Here is an 18,964-nt window from a genome sequence, read left to right on the forward strand (position 1 = left end):
TCCCATTCACTCTGAAATCCACTGGACCATTGCGTCTGCTGTGAGACCCTTTTGCAATGTCTGTCAAATGGTCTCCATCTTGACAGACTCCACCAGATGACTTTCCGTCCTTATCTTAACAGAACTTTTCTGCTGTACTTGCTGCTATGGGCACGCATTCCCCATTCATACTCTCTACCCCTTCTTTTTCTTTCCTAACTTCATACCTCTCTGCTGCTTCTTTTCCTTTAAAGGAAGAATTAGGAGTTTGTATTGGAGCTCAGTGGGTTACAAACTGGACTGGTATCCATGAGGATGTGGCTTCGATTTCTGGCCTCGCTCAGTGGGTTAAGGATCCAGCATTGCCACAAGTGGTGGTGTAGGTCACAGGTGGGGCTCAGATCCCACGTTGCGGTGGCTTTGGTGTAGGCTGGCATCTGAAGCTCTGATTCAACTGCTAGCCTGGGAACTTCCATATGCTGCAAGCGGTCCTAAAAAGAAAAAACAACAACAAAAAGAAAGGATTAATGCTATTTTTTCTTTTTAAATTACTTTTAATTAAAGTATAGTTAATTTACAATGTTGTGCCAATTTCTGCTGTATAGCAAAGTGACCCAGCCATACATGTATATATATTCTTTTTCTTATATTATCTTCCATTGTGGTCTATTCCAAGAGATTGGATGTAGTTCCCTGTGCTATACAGTAGGACTTCATTGCTTATCCATTCTAAATGTAATAGTTTGCATCTACTAACCCAAAACTCCTAGTCTATCTCATTCCCTCCCCCTCTGCCTTGACAACCACAAGTCTGTTTTCTATGTCTTTGGGTTTTTTTTTTTTTTTTCCTGTGGATAGGTTCATTCATGCCACATTTTATCTTATCTTATCTTTTGTCTTTTTAGGGCTGCACCCGTGGCATATGGAGGTTCCCAGGCTAGGGGTCTAATCAGAACTGTGGCCGCTGGCCTACACCCCAGCCATAGCAACACGGGATCTGAGCCTCGTCCACAACCTATACCACAGCTCATGGCAACGCTGGATCCTTAACCCATTGAGCCAGGCCAGGGAATGAACCCGCAACCTCATCGTTCCTAGTCGGATTTGTTAACCACTGAGCCACAAAAGGAACTCCATTCGTGTCATATTTTAGATTCTACATATACGTGATATCATATGGTATCTCTTTCTCTGTCTGACTTCCTTCAGAGGAAGGAAGTCTCTTTAGTATGAGAATCTCTAGCTGCATTCATATTGCTGCAAATGGCATTGTTGTGTTTGTTTTTATGGCTGAGTAGTATTCCATTGTGTATATGTACCACATCTTCTTAATCCATTTATCTGTCAGTGGACATTTAGGTTGTTTCCATGTCTTGGCTATTGTGACTCTGCTTCTTCTTAGACTTTCTTCTTGGCCTCTGCTATTATCCCATGGCTCTAATCTCATTGCATGTTCCTCTCCATGATTCCATCCAGTCTCATCACCTCAACAGATGCCAAAAATCAAGGTGTTTGCCAATGACATTCCTTCTAGAGGCTCTAGGGAAGAATCAGTTTCCTCACCTTTTCAGGCTTCTGGAGACCACCTGCATTTCTTGTCTTGTGGAGCCTTCCTTCATCTTCAAGGTCAACACAAATCATCTTCAACCCCTGCCTCCTTCATGTCTGCTTCTGCTGACACATCTCCTTTTCTGACTCTTGCTTCCTTCTTACAAGGACCCATGTGATTGGGCCCAACTGGTTAATCCAGGATAATATTCCCATCTGAAGATCCTTCACTTAATCACATCTGCAAAGCCCTTTCTCCCATGTAAGGTAACATAGTCACAGGTTTCAGGGACTAGGATGTGGACATCTTTGAGGTGCCATTATCTTACTTGTGACATCTACCTTGTGAGGTGGGATGCAATTATTCTCCTAGATAAGACAACAAATACAGAGTAGGTAATTAATTTGCTCCAAGTCACAAGGCTAATAAATGACAGAGCTGGCATTTAAACTAAGTTTGATTTCAGGGTCCATACTCTTAAGCTCCATGCTAACCAATAAATGATGAATGCCAAATCTAAATTTATAACCTCTGTAGGATTCACATATAGAACTGCCTGTTAGATGGCTTCCCTAAAAATGTAACCTATCCCATTCCAAGCTGAGCTCATCGTCTTTCTCTAATACCTGTATCTCCAGTCCTCAGTCTTAATTGCTTTACCAGCATTCATCCTCTCACCCAATTTAGAAACCTGGGCATCACCATGGAGTCCTCCCTCCCTTTCCCTTCAGACCCGTTAGCCTCCAGGTTCAGCCTGTACCACTCTCTGCCTTTTCTTCTTAGCTGTCCCCTTCTTCCATTCCTACCAACACTACCCAAGTCCAGCTTCTCTTCGTCCTTACTTGATCACTGTAGTAGCCTCTTAATTGGTTTCTGGTCTCTAACTAGCATAAAATATAAGACTAACCATGTCACAGCCTGTGTAAAATGCATCAGAAGCTCTTCATCCCTGCTGAAAATTAAACCCAACTATGTTAAGGAGACGTGACCTTTACTTGCTTCTCCAGCCATATGTACCAAACAATGGGGCTCCAATAATATGGACTCCCTATTCCTCCTACATATGTCCTGTTACTTCACATGCCGTACCTCCTATGTTCTTGTTCTTCTCACGTCTGACGGCCTTTCCCACTGTTCTTTGTTTGACTACTTATTTTATCTGAGGAGTCATGTCTAGGACGCCTTCCTTGTCCCTTCCCCCACCCCGGCATCATGATCTCTGTGTTCTCAGAGTGGACTTTGTGCCATGTAGCTAATAACTTTCTGTATTATGCTAGAATGATCAGTTTGTGTCTGCCTTCCTCATTCCATAAACGCCAAAAGGTCGGGAACCATTTTTTCTTTTTCTTTTAAATTGAAGTATAATTTACAAAAATTGTATTTCAGGTATACACCATAATGATTTGATAATTGTATATATTGCAAAGTGATCCCTACAATAAGTCTGGAAACATCCATCACCATGCGTAGTTACAAAATTTATTTTCTTGTGATGAGACCGTTTAAGATGTACTCTCCAGCAACCTTCAAATATCCAGAGCAGTATTATTCACTGTAGTTACCACGCTCTATATTACATCTCCATGATTTATTTATTTTATAACTGGATGTTTGCACTTTTTGACCCTCTTCACCCATTTCTCTCACCTGCTACCCCCACCCCTGACATTCACCAATCTGTTCTCTGTATCTGTGAGCTTGGTGGGGCTTTTGTTTTGTTTTGTTTGGTTTTTTTAGAGTCTTCATACAAGTGAAGTCATACAGAATTTTTCTCTCTCTGTCTCACTTACTTCACTTAGCATAATGCCCTGAGGGTCCATCCATGTTGTCACAAATGGCAAGACTTCCTTCTTTTATGGTTGAATAATATTCTGTTTTGTAAATGTCACCTTTTCTTTATCTACTCATTCATCAAGATGCATTTAGATTGTTTCCATATATTGGGTATTGTAAATAATGCTGCAGTGAACATGGGGATGCTTATGTTTTTTTAAGGCACTCTTTTCTTTAGAAAAATACACAGAAGTGAAGTTGAGGGATCATAAGAAGTTGCTGGGTCGTATTTTTGTGGATGCACCAGTTTATGTTCCCACTAATGGTGCACAAACTTTGCCTTTTCTCCACATCCTCAACACCACCTGTTACTTCTTCTTGTTTTGGATAATAGCCTTTTGTGAGATAATACATCATCGTGGTTTTATTTACATTTCCCTGATTATTCATTTGAACACTTTTCCATGTACCTTTTGATCATCTGTATGTCTTCGCTGGAAAAATGTCTGTTCAGGTCTTCCGCCCATTTTAATATTGGATTACTTGTTTTATTGCTGTTGAGTTGTATGTGTTCTTTATATATTTGGGGTATTAACCCATTATCAGATAGATGATTTGCAAATATTTTATCCCATTCAGTGTATTACCTTTTCATTCGTTTTGTTGTTGGTTTCCTTTGCTGTGCAGAATCTGTTTCGTTTGATGTAGTCCTACTTGTTTATTTTTACTTTTATTGCCTTTGCCTTTGGAGTCAGATCTTAAAAATCATCACCAAGACCAGTGTCAAAGAGCCTGCCACCTGTGTTTTTTTCTAGGAGTTTTATGGTTTCTAGTTTAATGTTCAAGTCTTTAATCCATTTCGAGTTTATTTTTGTGTATGGTGAAACATAGTGATCCAAATTCATTCTTTTGCATGTGGCTGCTTAGTTTTTCCAACATCATTTATTGAAGAAACTGTCCTTTTCCCATTGTATATTCTTGGCTCTTTTGTTGTAAATTAATTGACAATCTATGTGTGGATTTATTTATGGGCTTTCTGATCTATTCTGTTGATCTATATGTATGTTCTTATGCCAATACCATACTGTTATGATTACTATAACTTTGTAATATAAAGTCAGGAAATATGATACCTCCAGTTTTCTCAAGATTGCTTTGGCTATTTGGGGTCTTTTGTGGTTCCATGTATTTTTTTAGGATTGTTTGTTCTATTTCTGTGAAAAGTACCAATGCACTTTGGTAGACATTGCATTAAATATTTAGATTTTTTGGGTATTCTAGCAATTTTAATGAGCACAAAATATCTTTCCATTTATTTGTATCTTCTTAAGTTTCTTTCAGTAATGTCTTACAGTTTCAGTGTGCAAGTCTTTCATCTCCTTGGTTAAATTTATTCCTTGGTATTTTGTATTTATTTTTGATGCAATTAGAAATAGGATTGTCTCCTTAATTCCTCTTTCTGATTATTTCTTATTGTCTAGAAATGTGATAGAGTTTCGTATATTGATTTTGTATCTTGCAACTTTACTAAATTTATTAGTTCTAACAGTTTTTGATGGAGTCTTTAGGGTTTTTTATATGTAATATGCCGTATGAAAATAGTGACAGTTTCACTTCTTCCTTTTCAGTTTGGATGCCTTTTTTTCATTTTATGACTAATTGTTCTGTGTAGGACTTCTAATCCTATGTTGAATAAAAGTGGTGAGAGTGGGCATTCTTGTATTATGCCTCATCTTAGAGGAAAAGCTTTTAAGTTTTCATCATGGGGTATGATGTTAGCTGTGGGCTTGTCATACATGGCCTTTATTATGTTGAATATGTTCCCTCTATGCCCACTTTGTTGAGGTTTTTTTTGGTCATAAATGGATGTTTAATTTTGTCAAATGCTTTTTTTGCATCTGGAGATAATCATATGGATTTTGCTTTCTTTTTGTTAATGTGATGTATCATATTGATTGACTTATAGATATTTGACCTTATTTGCATCCCTGGAATAAATCCCACTTGATCATGATGTATGATTCATTTTACTGTATTGTTGAATTTGGTTTACTAACATTTTGCTGAGGATTTTTTATCTGTGTTCATCGGTATTGACCTGAGATTTTCATTTCTTGTAGCATCCCTGTCTAGTTTTGATATCAGGGCTCAGGGAATGTCTTCTTCATATTTGTAACCCTAATGTCTAACACACAGTAGAAAACCAATTAATATTTTGAGGTGACACAAGTTTAAATTTTTAACAAGCTGGGATTTTCTAATTCAAGAAATTGGGAGAAAGGCAGGCATTCCAGGCAGAGGAAAGAGCACTTTCAAAGGTATAGAGACATGGACGAGCAAATAAGTTTGGGAATTGTAACTCACCGAGGCCAGGAGGAAGAAAGCATGTCAGGGAGGGGGCCATATGATGTCAGAAAATTAAGAAAGTTGGGATTAGGAAGATCTTTATGTACTAAGCAAGAGTTAGAGCTGTATTTGAAAGCTTTGAGGAAGCCAAACTGAAGAATTTTAAACAGGGGCATACATGATCAGATTTGTGTTTCTAATCAGATTTGTCTAATAGCTGGACAAATAGCATATTAGAGAGGCCCAAAGTAGAGGCAGAGAGACCATGAAGAAGTTATTTTAAGCAGCAAGTAGGGAGGACTCAAAGCAGTGGCAATGGCCTGAGGAAGGGTCAGGCGCATGGGCTTTTAAGACTTCAGATCAGCAGGATGTAATGACTGACTAGCTGAGGGTCCCAAAAAATAGAGCATGGCTTTAAATGGAATGTTTCCTTAGCCACCTCCCAACCCATCGTCAGTCAACTTGCTTCATACCCTCAACCCCGACCTCCCCCCAGGAGGTAAATAACAGAAAGCATCACATCCATGTTCCACAGCGAGAAAAATCAAATCCAAATGTTAGTGCCAGAAGGGGGCTTGGAGGTCACCCAGGCCAACTCCCTCCTGAGTAGACAAATGGCAGAATGGAATGACTTTCCAACAGTATCTCTGAAAATTAGTGGTAGGCACCAAGTCACTCTTTATTGAATGATCTATTTAATTCTCCACATAGAACTTGTCTCTAGGGAGTTCCCGTCATGGCGCAGTGGTTAACGAATCCGACTAGGAACCATGAGGTGGCGGGTTCGATCCCTGGCCTTGCTCAGTGGGTTAACGATCCAGCGTTGCCGTGAGCTGTGGTGTAGGTTGCAGACGCAGCTTGGATCCTGCGTTGCTGTGGCTCTGGTGTAGGCCAGTGGCTACAGCTCCGATTGGACCCCTAGCCTGGGAACCTCCATATGCCGCGGGAGCGGCCCAAGAAATAGAAAAAAGACAAAAAAAAAAAAAAAAAAAAAAAAAAAAAAAGAACTTGTCTCTACTATTTTCATGTATATTTGCTTAGTTTCTGTCTCTCCCTGACATTATAATGTGATATTTAGAAGCAGAGTCCTTGACTGTTTAAAAGAATGTTTTACCCACATAGTAAATACTTACTGAGCATTCGTTGAAAGAGGAATAAGCCAGGTATAATCAGGTTTTCTTCCTCCTGAACCTGTCATCTTTTCCCACGATCTTGGCTTGGAGGTTATCAGTCCTTAATTCTATTTACTGCTGGGGCTTTTCCTATTCATTTCTACAGAGACTGAAATCTACCACAACAATATCATATTTCTCATTTGGATTCAGATAGTGAAGAGCTAAAAAGTATTATCTTGCATTCCTTCAGAAATATTAACCACTAGTCACCTTATACCTATTAGGATGGCCTCTATCAAAAAAACCAAAATAACAAGTATTACAAAGATGTGGAAAAAACTGGAACTCATGTGCCAGTTAGGAATGGAAAACAATATGACGATTCCTCCCAAAATTAGATATAAAACTACCATATGATCTAGCAATTACGTTTCTGGGCCTATACCCAAAAGAATTGAAAACAAGGTTTTGAATAGATATTTGGACACCTATATTCATAACAGCCTTACTCAAAACAACTAAAAGGTGGAAGCAACCCACATGTCCATCAGCGGATGAATGGATAAACAAAATGTGTTATATACATACAGTGGAATATTATTCAGCCTTAAAAAAGGAAGAAAATGTTTCAGTATGCTGTACCAAAGATGACAGTTAAGGACATTATGCTAAGTGAAATAAGTCAGTCACAAAAAGACCAATGCATGTGATTCCACTTATGTGAGGTCTCTGGAGTAGTTAAGTTTATAAGTACAGAAAGTAGAATGACAATTGCCAGGGCTTGCAGGGAGGGAGAATGGGATGCTGTTGTTTGATGAATATAGTGCTTCAGTTTGCAAGATGAAGAGAGTCCTGGATGTTCTTAACAATGTGAAGGTACTTTTAAAAATGGTTAAGATGGTAAATTTAGGAGTTCCCATCATGGCTCAGTGGTTAACGAACCCGATGAGTATCCATGAGGACGCAGGTTCGATCCCTGGCCTTGCTCAGTGAGTTAAGGATCTGGCGTTGCTGTGAACCGTAGTATAGGTCACAGATGCGGCTCAGATCCCACATTGCTGTGGCTGTGGTGTAGGCTGGCGGCTACAGCTCCGACTGGACCTGGAAACCTCCATATACTGTGGGTGTGGCTCTAGAAAGACAAAAAACAAAAAAATAAAATGAAAATTAAAAAAAGATGGTAAATTTAAAGTTCTGTGTATTTCACCAGAATTTTAAGAATATGAGCCACTGAGGTATGTACATCTGCCCTCTCATGCAATCCTTGCAGAAGCCAGTACTGTTTGTAGAACAGTCCCATTTTATAGTGAGGACCACAGGGCTGAGAGAAATGAAAAGAATTGTCCAAGACACATGACTAGAAAATGGCAAAGCTGAGCCTTATACTCCAATCTCCTGGTTCCATGCCCTGTGTTGGTGTCTGCCATATCATTGGAGAGGAAAATTAAAGGAATCAACTTGACTGCTGGTTGAAATATAAGAAATAAACCCTTGAAATTTGTGAAGAAAGATATACATGTGCATGGTGTGTATGTGTGTGTGAGAGAGAAACAGAGAAAGAGAGAGAGAGGTGGGGGGAGAAGGAGGGGGAAAGGGAAAGGCATGCAAGCCAGCTCCCAGACACCTGCTCTCTACTTCCTGTTCAATTTTCCTTCCTTCCGACATCTTCAGAGGGCAGGTGTGAGTCAAGTATAAACACAGTGCGGCAAAGTCAGCCAATGTCCTTTCCCTCAGCTGACACCATCATGGGGATTTTGTCACCATCATGAGGGACTGTCTGTGTGCATAAATGTACACCTTTAAGACGATCCGGCTCTTCCTTTTGGAAACGGCTCCATCAGATGCCTCCCTACACTCTCCCTCCTCTCCCTCCTACCTCCTGTGAGGATGGAAAAATGACAGAGTGCACTTACCAAAGGAAGTTGAACCTAGTGAGAGAAAGGGGTCCTGGGAAGAACACTGTGTACGAGTCACGCCTGATCCTACCTACCTAAACCACCAACTCACTGTGTAACCCAGGCATGTCCCTTCATCTGTCCCCAAGGACTGGGCTGTCACCACCATTTTCATATATCCAATTTGAGCTGAATTTAAAAAGGAGAACACAGTCTCCAGAGGGGAGTCCAAAATACAAGAGCATCATCTAGTCTCTTATAAGTAGCTTTAAAATTTTTCTTTAATTTTAATTTTTTTTCTTTTTAGGGCTGCACATGCAGCATATGGAAGTTCCCAGGCTAGGAGTAGAATCAGAGCTACGGCTGCTGGTCTGTATCACAGCCACAGGAACATGGGATCCGAGCCATGCCTGCAACCTACACCACAGCTCACGGCAACACTGGATCCTTAACCCACTGAGCAAGGCCAGGGATTGAACCTGCATTCTCATGGATACTGGTCAGTTTCATTGCCACTGAGCCACAATGGGAACTCCTAAGTAGCTTTTATTTACTATGCATCAAGGCACTGTGATGGTCACTTTACATATGGTCACCCTAATCTTTCTACCCCTCCAAAGTTATTTTTATGGTGTGACTGCACTGGTAATACCAAGTTTCCCAAAGTATTTCCAATGTAGTAAAGAGCAGAGCCAGAGTTTGAACTTAGACCTATCTAGTTCCAAAGATTTCTCTTTTCTGCACCCCCATGGTGTTAGTTCAACAACCAAGTTATAAAGAGCTGTGGCAGCAACATGGAATCAGAAAGGGAGTTAGGTCTACCTGTCAGGGGAAATCTTGAAGGAGAAGGTAGGCATTAATGTGCAAGAAAGCAGTTCACAAGTAGATGGGGGACTCATTTGGGGAAGTAAGAACACATGAGTAAACACATGTACAAAAGAGAGTGCAACGTTTATGGGACAATGTAGATTATCCAGTTTGGTTTGAGTGTGGTTATGTTGAGCTATGTGTGGAGATAGTAATTCCACCATCTTTGAGATCATAATTCCACAACCTCTGCCAGTTTTCTAAGATGCCACACTAAAGAGTTTAGGATTTATTTGTATAGGCAGCAGAAAGCCACCAAAAGTTTGTATCAAGGGATTTATCAGTAATTGTTAGCACTGTCTATTTTATAAGTGTAATTTATACGTTGGGAAGGAAATTAAACACACTTGAAGTGTTTCAAAGAGTTTTTTCTTTTCTTTTTATGGCTGCACCTGCAGCATATGGAAGTTCCCAGACTAGGGGTCAAATCCGAGCTGCCAGCCTATGCCACAGCCACCGCAACACCAGATCTGAGCCACATCTGTGACCTATTGCTGCAGCTTGTGGCAACACTGGATCCTTAACCCGCTGAATGAGGCCAGGGATCAAACCCTCATTCTCACAGATACTATGTCACATTCTTAACCTGCTGAGCCACAACGGGAACTCTAGAAACAGTTGTTTTCACTCCATCTCACATGGAGAGTAGCATTACTGGCTGATACTACTCAGTAGATAAGTGATGCTATTACATCAGCACTGAGAGGCCCTTGGCATGCACAGTGAAGTCAGCTAATCATGTGGCTTTTTTCCTTGAATGATGAGACATTTCTGGTTTTTTTGTTTGTTTGTTTTGTTTTTTTTAGGAAGGGTTAAGAAACTTCAAAGAACTTCAAGCCAAATTTCAAGAGCTTGATACACCATCTCTTCCAAGACCTATTAAATTCCCAGCAGGTGTTTCTCAAAAGGGTGACATTGGAAGCAAACCGTCCGCAAAGACTTTGGCAAGTGGGAGACCCCTCTCATCCAGCCTCATTCAGCCCCCACCCAGTTGTGCCAGTGGTGACCCCCAGCCTCTTAAACACCAGAAAGTAAACTTGGCTCAGAAGAGCGAGATTCAGAAATGTTCTAATTCCCTAGGAACTCTGGGAGGCCCTTCCGGTTCTGCAGTAAATTCGCAGACAGCCTCCCTGCTGTTAGATGTGAACCAGTCAAATGCTGAGAAAAACAGTAAGAAGAAAGCAATGGTGAACAATAGCTTCCGAGACAAGCTCTGGAACTGGGAGGTTTTATCTCAGAAAAGCGAGATGGCATCAGCCTTTCTCCCCACCAGTTGCAGAAGCCGGGCCTCCCATCTGGAAGAGCAGAAAAGCATGGCATTTATGCTAGAGGAGCCCAGGAAAAAGCTGGAAATAAAAGGAACCCAGACCCTCCCTTCCCAGAGGTGCTTGATGGCCCAAAGAAGATTCTGTGCCACCTCTGAAGAGCCCACCATTCGACTTTCTCAACATGGCAGGAAGAGCCGAGACATCCCCAGTCCAGAGAGGAGCCCAACTGAGAACACCTGCCACCCCACCTATGACAATGAGCTCAACATCCAGGCCCCAGGTGAGAAATGGAAACCCCACCGGCCTGGGGGAGGGGTCACTGTGTTCCTAATGAGAGCTGGCTGGCTTGGGATGGTCGCATATGTGACCTATGGTCAATATTTGCTCCCAGCTCCAGCACCGGTGTTCTAGGCCCACCTGCTCTTTTGGCATTTTAGGTTTTGGTTGAGTGATTAATCTCCTAGAATTATATGGATAGAAGGTTTGGGCATACTTTGACTTGAATCCTAGCTCCACTTTTTGCAAGAGGCATCGACATGGGCAGTCCACTGAAGTTCAGAAAGCCTGGTCTGCTCTCCTATATGTTGATCCATTGCCTATCTTCCTTGCCGTGATAGAAAGCACAACCGTCCTCCTGGTGGCTCATGCCAAAACTCTGGGAGTCATGCTCTCTTTCTCTCTCCTCCTCATTCTTTGCAACGAATCCATCAGCAAGTTCTTGGTTCTACCACCAAACCAGATGTGTTGGGATGTGTTCTCCATCCCACCGCTTCTTTCTCTTTCTGCCTTCTGTCCATGTTTACATGGACCTTCTCTTGCCTGGACCACTGCAAGGTCCAGCTGGGCTCCCTGATTTCACACTCTTGCCCTTTTATATTCTACCCTCCTTGTAGGCACAGGGATCCTCTAAAGCATAAATCCAGTCATATCACTCCTCTGCTGAAACTGGACGATTGCCATCGAACAGTGGCTCATGTGATTTGCTCCTTGCCTACCTCTCTTAGCATCTCCTCTCTCACCACATCATTCTTCCTGTTATTCCTTAGGTATGCCAAGCTAATTTCACCCCAGGGCCTTGCACTTGCGAACCCCTCTGTCTGGAACACTCTTCCCCCCAGGTCTTTGATGTCTCCTTCCCTCCCTTCATCAAGGTCTCTGCTCAGTGTCACATGCTGTGAGTGGACCTTGTGGATCACTCTACCTGAGAGCCACTCAACCCCCAGCACTCTTTATCTTCTTACATTGCTTTGCTTTTCTTCCTATTACTTAGCCCTATCTGGTATATCATTTTGTATTTGTTTACCTCAGTAAAATGTAAGTTACATGAAAATAAAAATTGTGTTCTTTACTACTGTGTCCCCAGAACCTAGAATAAGGCCAATTTGAGTGAGTCCTCAAAATAATATTTATTGTATGATTGAATGGGTGGATGGGTCTGCTCACAATCCTTTATGTTTGCTCTTTGAACTTAGAATAGTATAATAGTCTCTAAACCACTTACTACTGACTTATGGCTCTGCTTCTTTTGGTCCCTGCTTCTGTCTCTGACTTACCTCCTGCCTTTCTTCCCCTGGCTCACTGGCCCATAGACAACACTCTGGATGTCTTGCTGTTCCTCGAACAGACTTTATTGTAGCTCAGGACCTTTATAATGGCTCTTCCCAGAAAACTCTTTGATCTTTTTATAGATGTGTTTAGGTCTATCTAAAGACCACTTCCTTACCACCAATTGTTCACATTCTTTCATATAATCCTGTTGTATATCCTTTGTAGAACTGTTAGATCTCGTGATTTTCTTATCAGTGTATTCATTTGCATGTTTATCACTAGTTTTCTTCGATTAGAATGAAAATTCCTGAGAGTAGAACTCTATCTGTTCTTGCTCCTAACTCTAACCCCAGCCCCTAGAAATATGCCTGGAATATAGTAGATAGTTATTGATGAAGGGATGGGAAGGAAGAGAGGGTGAATGGGAGGAAGGAGAGATGGGGGGAAAGGAAGGGCTAGTTTACCTGCCTGAAAGAGCTATTGGAAAGATAAATGAGATAACCCATGTGAATTACTTAGCACAGTGCCAGATAAAAATTAGGGGCCCAATTAGTAAGTGATCATTCACTTTCAGTATGTCTTCTCCTTAATTTGATGAAGACTGAAATCTCTGACAGTGTCGTGACTTGTAATCCAAGCCTAAGAAAAAAGGAACTTTGGCCACGACTGTGTAACTCTGCTGACAGGGCTAGAAGGAACCCCCCCTCCCAGCTTGTAGAGGACAGTGGTCCTTTGAGGACGTTGCCCTGAAGTATTTGTGAAACACTAGCCAACTTCTTTAGTTTTACCATGTAGGCAGCCACTATACTAGATCAACCAAAAATCAAGGCACTTGGATAATATAAGATTTTGTTCTGTTTTCAGTGTAAGAGGTAGATATATTTTTTATATATAATGTTGGAGTTCCTTTAGTTGGCTTGTTGATGAAGAAGGTAAAATGCATGAAATTGGGACTGTCCTAGAAAATTCCAGGATGCAAAATCCACAGGTGCTCTGGTACCGCAAGTCAGCTGTGAAGCCCGTTCTAGGCTATGAGCCCTGGAAATCAGAGACCAGTCCTTATTCATCCTCATGACCCCCTTGTTATTTGCCTGCCACCAGTGCTGGAAGCATCCTTTCAAGGAATAGTCATTGTCCTTTTCCTCTGCTGCAGGCCCTGTGCTTGGTGCTGGGAGGAGGTCATTAGGGCCTAGTCTCTGCCCTCAAGGAGCCTCCATTCAGTGGGAAGATGGACTAGCCCCTCTAATATGCCACAACACTGATGGAGAGGTGGTAACAATGTGGAAAGAGATACAGAGCAAGGAGTGGTTGATTCTGACCTTGTTTTCTGGTAGAAATCATGAAGAGCCTCCTAGAGGAGGTGTCTTTGGAGCAGGGCCTTAAAGGATGAGTCAAAGCGAAGCAAGGGAACAGCATTCCATAATCAGGAATGGCATGAACAAAATCCTGGATATATGAGAGCTTTTTAATGCTTTTAAAATTAAAGCTAGGGAGTTCCTGTTGTGGCCCAGCTTGTCTCTGTGGAGGCACTGGTTTGATCCTTGACCCAATGCAGTGGGTTAAGTATCTGGCATAGTTGCCTTTGGAATGGATAAGCAATGAGATGCTGCTGTATAGCAGTGGCAACTATATCTAGTCTTATTTTGGAGCATGATAATGTGAGAAAAAGAATATATATATGTATGTGTGACTAGGTCACCTTGCTGTACCGTAGAAAATTGGCAGAACACTGTAAACCAACTATGATGGAAAAAAAATCATTAAAGAAGTATCTGGCATAGATACCTGCAGATCAGATTTGATCCTGGCTTGGAAAGTTCCACATGCAGCAGAAAAAAAAAAAAAAAATCTGGACTTGTAATAACATATAATAAAAAATAATCGGAAAAAGTATATAAATATATATTAATTAATTTGTTATATTCATTTATAAATATACATATATATATATATAAAGCTGAATCACTTGGCTATACATCTGAAACTAACACAACTTTGTAAAGTAACTATACTTCAATAAAAAAATTAAAAAAATAGAAACTACAGGGAGTTCCCATTGTGGCTCTGTGGGTTAAGAACCCAACATAGCGTCCATAGGATATGGGTTTGATCCCCGGCCTTACTCAGCGGGTTAAGGATCCAGTATTGCCGTGAGTTGTGGTGTAAGTCACAAACGTGGCTCAGATCCTGTGTTGCCGTGGCTGTCATGTAGGGCAGTGGCTGCAGCTCCTATTTGACCCCTAGCCGGGGAACTTCCATATACTGCAGGTGCAGCCCTGAAAAGCAAAATAAAATAAAATAAAATAAAATTTTTAAAAATTACAGAAAAAAGATCAAATCTGGAAAACTGAGAAGCCAGTTGTGTGATTGAAAGATGTTGAGGCTTAAGGTGGGGAAGTAGGATGGTAAAGTGAGGTAAGAAAAGAGTCTGGAAATGTTGACTGAGACATGTCGTGTTGAAATGCCAGAGGATGGAGTGGGTGGATGTCAGGCTAAAGAAATCAGCCTTCATCCTCTGAGCAGCAGGATGGTGACAAGGTCAGGTTTGCATTTTTGATCAGGATGCTCCGGCTACTGGGTGGAGAGTACCTGGGAGGGGAGTGAGACTGGGGCCAGCCATGAAATGACAATAATAATAACCTGCATTTTGGATTATTTGTTGTCAGAGAAACAGCCGGATGTTAGGCACTCATGCCTTCCCAAGACCAAGCCACTGCCTTCTCTCAAGTCCCTGGGTCCTCCTCCCCCCAAACCGCCAAAGCCCCCGGTTGTGAACCTCCAGGCCTTCTGGAGCCGGGCAGCTGCTGTTTCCGAGACCCACAGGGAAGGTAAGCAAAGGCACAGCCAGCCAGCAGGAGTCACGGCTCCCATGCCAGCATCCCCCTGTCACCTCCCTCTCTGCATCAGCTCCCAGGGGACGGTGCCGAAGTGCTTGTCCATGGGGCTGGACATTCATCACTGCTTACTCTCACATTGAGGCTGTGGCAGCTTGCTGGTGAAATGACAAATTTGTGGGAAATGACCCCTTATCGCTCCGGGCCAGCCCACTTCCCCTGAGAGCATTGCATTTGATCCCTGGGAATCTGTCCAAGAGGAAGAAAACCATAAGTAGCTGAGCAGGGAGGCAGAGAGTCTTTGTTTTCCTACAAAGCCTGTGTTGTCAGCACAACCAGTGGAGAAGAGGAGGAGGGAAGGAAGAGAGGAAAGTCATTATGAACTTGACCCTTGATCTCAGGGGTCCCTTGGGGCCTCTTGCAGGAATGAATTGAAGGGCCTCCACCCTGCCCCGACTAGTCCTTTCCAGGAGTTGCAGCATTCTCGGAAGCCAAACCAGCCAGCTTTGCTATTTTGTGGTTTTCTGAATGTGAAGGGAACTTCCTTGCCCCACCACAGCCTGATCCTGTTGACACTGGAAACACCTTGGCTTATGTTTGCTCTCATGAAACCTGAGGTCTGTGTACACTTGGGGGTGATGTGTAGTGCTGGGCTAGCATTTATCACACTGTGGCCACGAGTGCCTGTGCATGGTACATTGAAAGAGTGAATTCTCCATTCATTGATTTTTTTTTTTTTTTTTTTACTTTTTAGGGCCATAGTTGCAGCATATGGAGGTTCCCAGGCTAGGGGTCGAATCAGAGCTACAGCTGCTGGGCTACTCCACAGCCACAGCCACGCCAGATCTGAGCCACATCTGTGACCTACACTACAGCTCATGGCACCGCTGGAGATTTAACCCACTGAGCAAGGCCAAAGATTGAACCTGCATCCTCAAAGATACTAGTTGGGTTCGTTACTGCTGAGCCACAGTGGGAACTCCCTCCATTCAGTGATTCTCAGTGATTCTTATTTGACTGCTTTGGGCAACCTCAGGGTGAAATTTCTTTAACTCCATGGTTCTCAAATGATAGCGTGCATCAGTCAGCTGGAGGACTTGTTAAAACACAGCTTTCGGGGCCCAACCTGAGTTTTTGATTCAGTTGATCTGGGTTTGGGGCCTAAGAATCTGCCTTTTTAACAAGCTGCCAGGGAAATGCTGATATTGGTGGACCAGGAACCACACTTTAAGAATCACTGCTCTGTGTCATCTTAAGTCTTATCCTAAAAGAAAATTCTATAGAGAGAAATAGAGCTCTGCTAAGTGTCCTTTAATAACATGGCCACCTCCACAGCAGAGAAGGCTAAGTGTCATTTTTATAAACATTAAATAATTCAGGTCTCAAACCACCTTCTTGAAAGAGAAGGTTTTCAGAGAACAGAGAACCAATGGCCAAGTCTTCAGGAATAAAACTGGCTTTGTAAACCCCAGCTCCCCCACCTACTCGTTATGTAAGTTCAGGCACAATACTCACTGAGCCTCATTGTCCTTATCTGTAAAATGGGCCTGATAATAACACGCCATTCATGGGATGAGTGTGAGGAGAAATGAGATGAGGCCTGGGAAGCCTTTGAACAGTGCTCGGTATGTCAGTAAGCGCTCAGCAAAGGCACTGTCATCATTGCTTCAAGCATGCCTTGAGCAGCCAGGCTTGCCCGGCCCTGTGATAGACACAAGGGATTAGCAGGTAAACCCCATAGGAGTTCCAGGGCTCCAGGAGGTCAAAGTCTAGCACAAGAGATTGTGCTCATAAATAAGCACCATAAAGGGTGGGTGAGTGCTGTGTGCAGGATGGCTGGGCCCTGGGTGCCAGCAGGGGAGGGGCAGCTTGTGGTACAGGCAGGGTGCCCACCCCCCCATCCCATTTTGTCACAAACAATTCACTTCAACAGGCTGCCGCTCACACTTCTTTTCTACCCTTATCTTGCTTTTGCAGCAGCTGGGGAAGAAGACGACCTACCTCCAGAGAGGTGAGGAGCCATTTCTTACTTTTTTATTTTTATTGATTGATTGATCGATTGCTCTTTAGGGCCGCACCCACGGCATATGGAAGTTCCCAGGCTGGGGTAGAATTGGAGCTGCAGCTGCCAGTCTGCACCACAGCCACAGCAAGGCCAGAGCCAGCCTCGTCTGCGACCTACACCACAGCTCACGGCAATGCCAGATTCTTAACCCACTGAGTGAGGCCAGGGATTGAACCTGCGTCCTCATGGATACTAGTCAGATTCCTTTCTGCCAAGCCACAGTGGGAACTCCTGAGGCGCAGTTTCGTAATTGTGCAGGAGTGTGGCCCATCAGCGAAGCTGCTTAGACCGTCTAAAAGCAGGCAGGCGATAAGCACACACCAAGTGTCTGTATTTCTCAGAAGGGCTGCAGGAAGAGCAGATTTATAAGCAACAAACTGCAGCTTTCAATTAAACGAGAGATTAAATAAACCGTGTTTAACAACCCTGCTGGCATTAAGTTGTGAAGACGGTCCTCTGAGGTCCTTTTATTTATGGTACAGTTAAGTTCAGTAAGTGGAAACCTCAGCTTCCGTAGTGATACATCTGATTAGAGGCTGCAGAATGCTGTGCGCAGCTGGGGTGATGCTAGGAATTGGTAATGGACCTTATGGTTAGGGTGCACTTGTAAGACGTTTGCTGTGGGAGCATCAGGCCATTAATTCACGCATTCAAATACTATCTGCTGAGGCCTGTGATGTGTTATGCATCAACTGGCTACTTCGTACCTATGTTCTCACTTCCTCTGCTCAAGAAGGCTGCAAAGTTGCTGCCACTCTCCTCGTTTCTCAGCGAAAGATACTTGAGCTCAGAAAGTTTGCCACTTGCAGAGCCATACTTCCAACCCAGGTGTGCCCAAACTATTTTTTATTTGAGGTATAATTGATATATCACATTATTTAAGTTTGAGGTGCACAATGAGTCGATTCTGTACATTTACGTCTGTAGCAAAATTATGAAATTATGTAGTGTTAGCTAACACCTTTATCACCTCACATACATGATCGTTTCTTTTTTGTGATGAGAAGAGTTAAAATCTAGTCTCTTGGCAACTTGGAATTTATAATACAGTATTTTTTTTCTTTTACTGTAATCACTGGTGCGCACTGGATCACCAGAACTGACTTATCTACTAATTGTAAGTTTGTACTCTTAAAACAACATCTCTAATTCCCTCACTCCCCAGTCCCTGGTAGCCACCATTCTGCTTTCTGCTTTCGCAGTTCTGGGTTCTTTTTTAGATTTTGCATGTAAATGATGTCATAGTTGTCTTTGTCTTTCTCTGACTTATCTTACTTAGCATAGTGCCTTCAGAGTTCATCCATGTTGTTGCAAATGGCAAGATGGCCTTCTTTTTCAAGGTTGAATAATATTCCATGTGTGTATACATGTGCATATCACATTTGCAATACATTTATATATCACATTTTTATATGTATCACATTACACATCTATGTATAATATATATGATACATATTTTATATCGTATGTGTCTCACATCTATCCATTCATTTGCTGATGAACACTTGGGTTGTTTCTACATCTTGACTATTAAAAATAATGCTGCTATGAACATGGGCATGCAGATATCTCCTGGAGATCCTGTTTTCCTTGCCTTTGGGCATTTACCCAGAAGTAGGATTGCTGAATCATTCAGCAGTTCAATTTTTAATTTTTTGGAGTTCCCATCATGGCTGAGTGGTTAACGAACCTGACCAGCCTCTATGAGGACGTGGATTCAATCCC

At 42.4% G+C, this 18,964-nt stretch overlaps 1 protein-coding gene across 5 annotated transcripts in view; it reads left to right on the forward strand.

Annotated features, from left to right (window-relative positions):
• The window catches only part of C6H1orf168 (chromosome 6 C1orf168 homolog), a 117,819-nt gene that overhangs the window by 26,584 nt on the left and 72,271 nt on the right, over positions 1-18,964 (forward strand). For 4 of the 5 annotated variants that reach the window (XR_002345173.1, XM_021096577.1, XM_021096579.1 and 1 more), the window contains exons 2-4: positions 10,331-11,072; positions 15,007-15,168; positions 17,152-17,185. Coding sequence is in view for 4 of the 5 variants with exons in the window: in XM_021096577.1 (XP_020952236.1) it covers positions 10,331-11,072; positions 15,007-15,168; positions 17,152-17,185 (938 nt within the window). In the remaining variant the exon portion in view is untranslated. The remainder of the gene's footprint in view (positions 1-10,330; positions 11,073-15,006; positions 15,169-17,151; positions 17,186-18,964) is intronic. The other variant, XM_021096578.1, reaches the window with a different exon arrangement.

Source organism: Sus scrofa, chromosome 6, assembly GCF_000003025.6.
Source record: "Sus scrofa isolate TJ Tabasco breed Duroc chromosome 6, Sscrofa11.1, whole genome shotgun sequence".
NCBI classification, from domain to species: Eukaryota; Metazoa; Chordata; class Mammalia; order Artiodactyla; family Suidae; genus Sus; species Sus scrofa.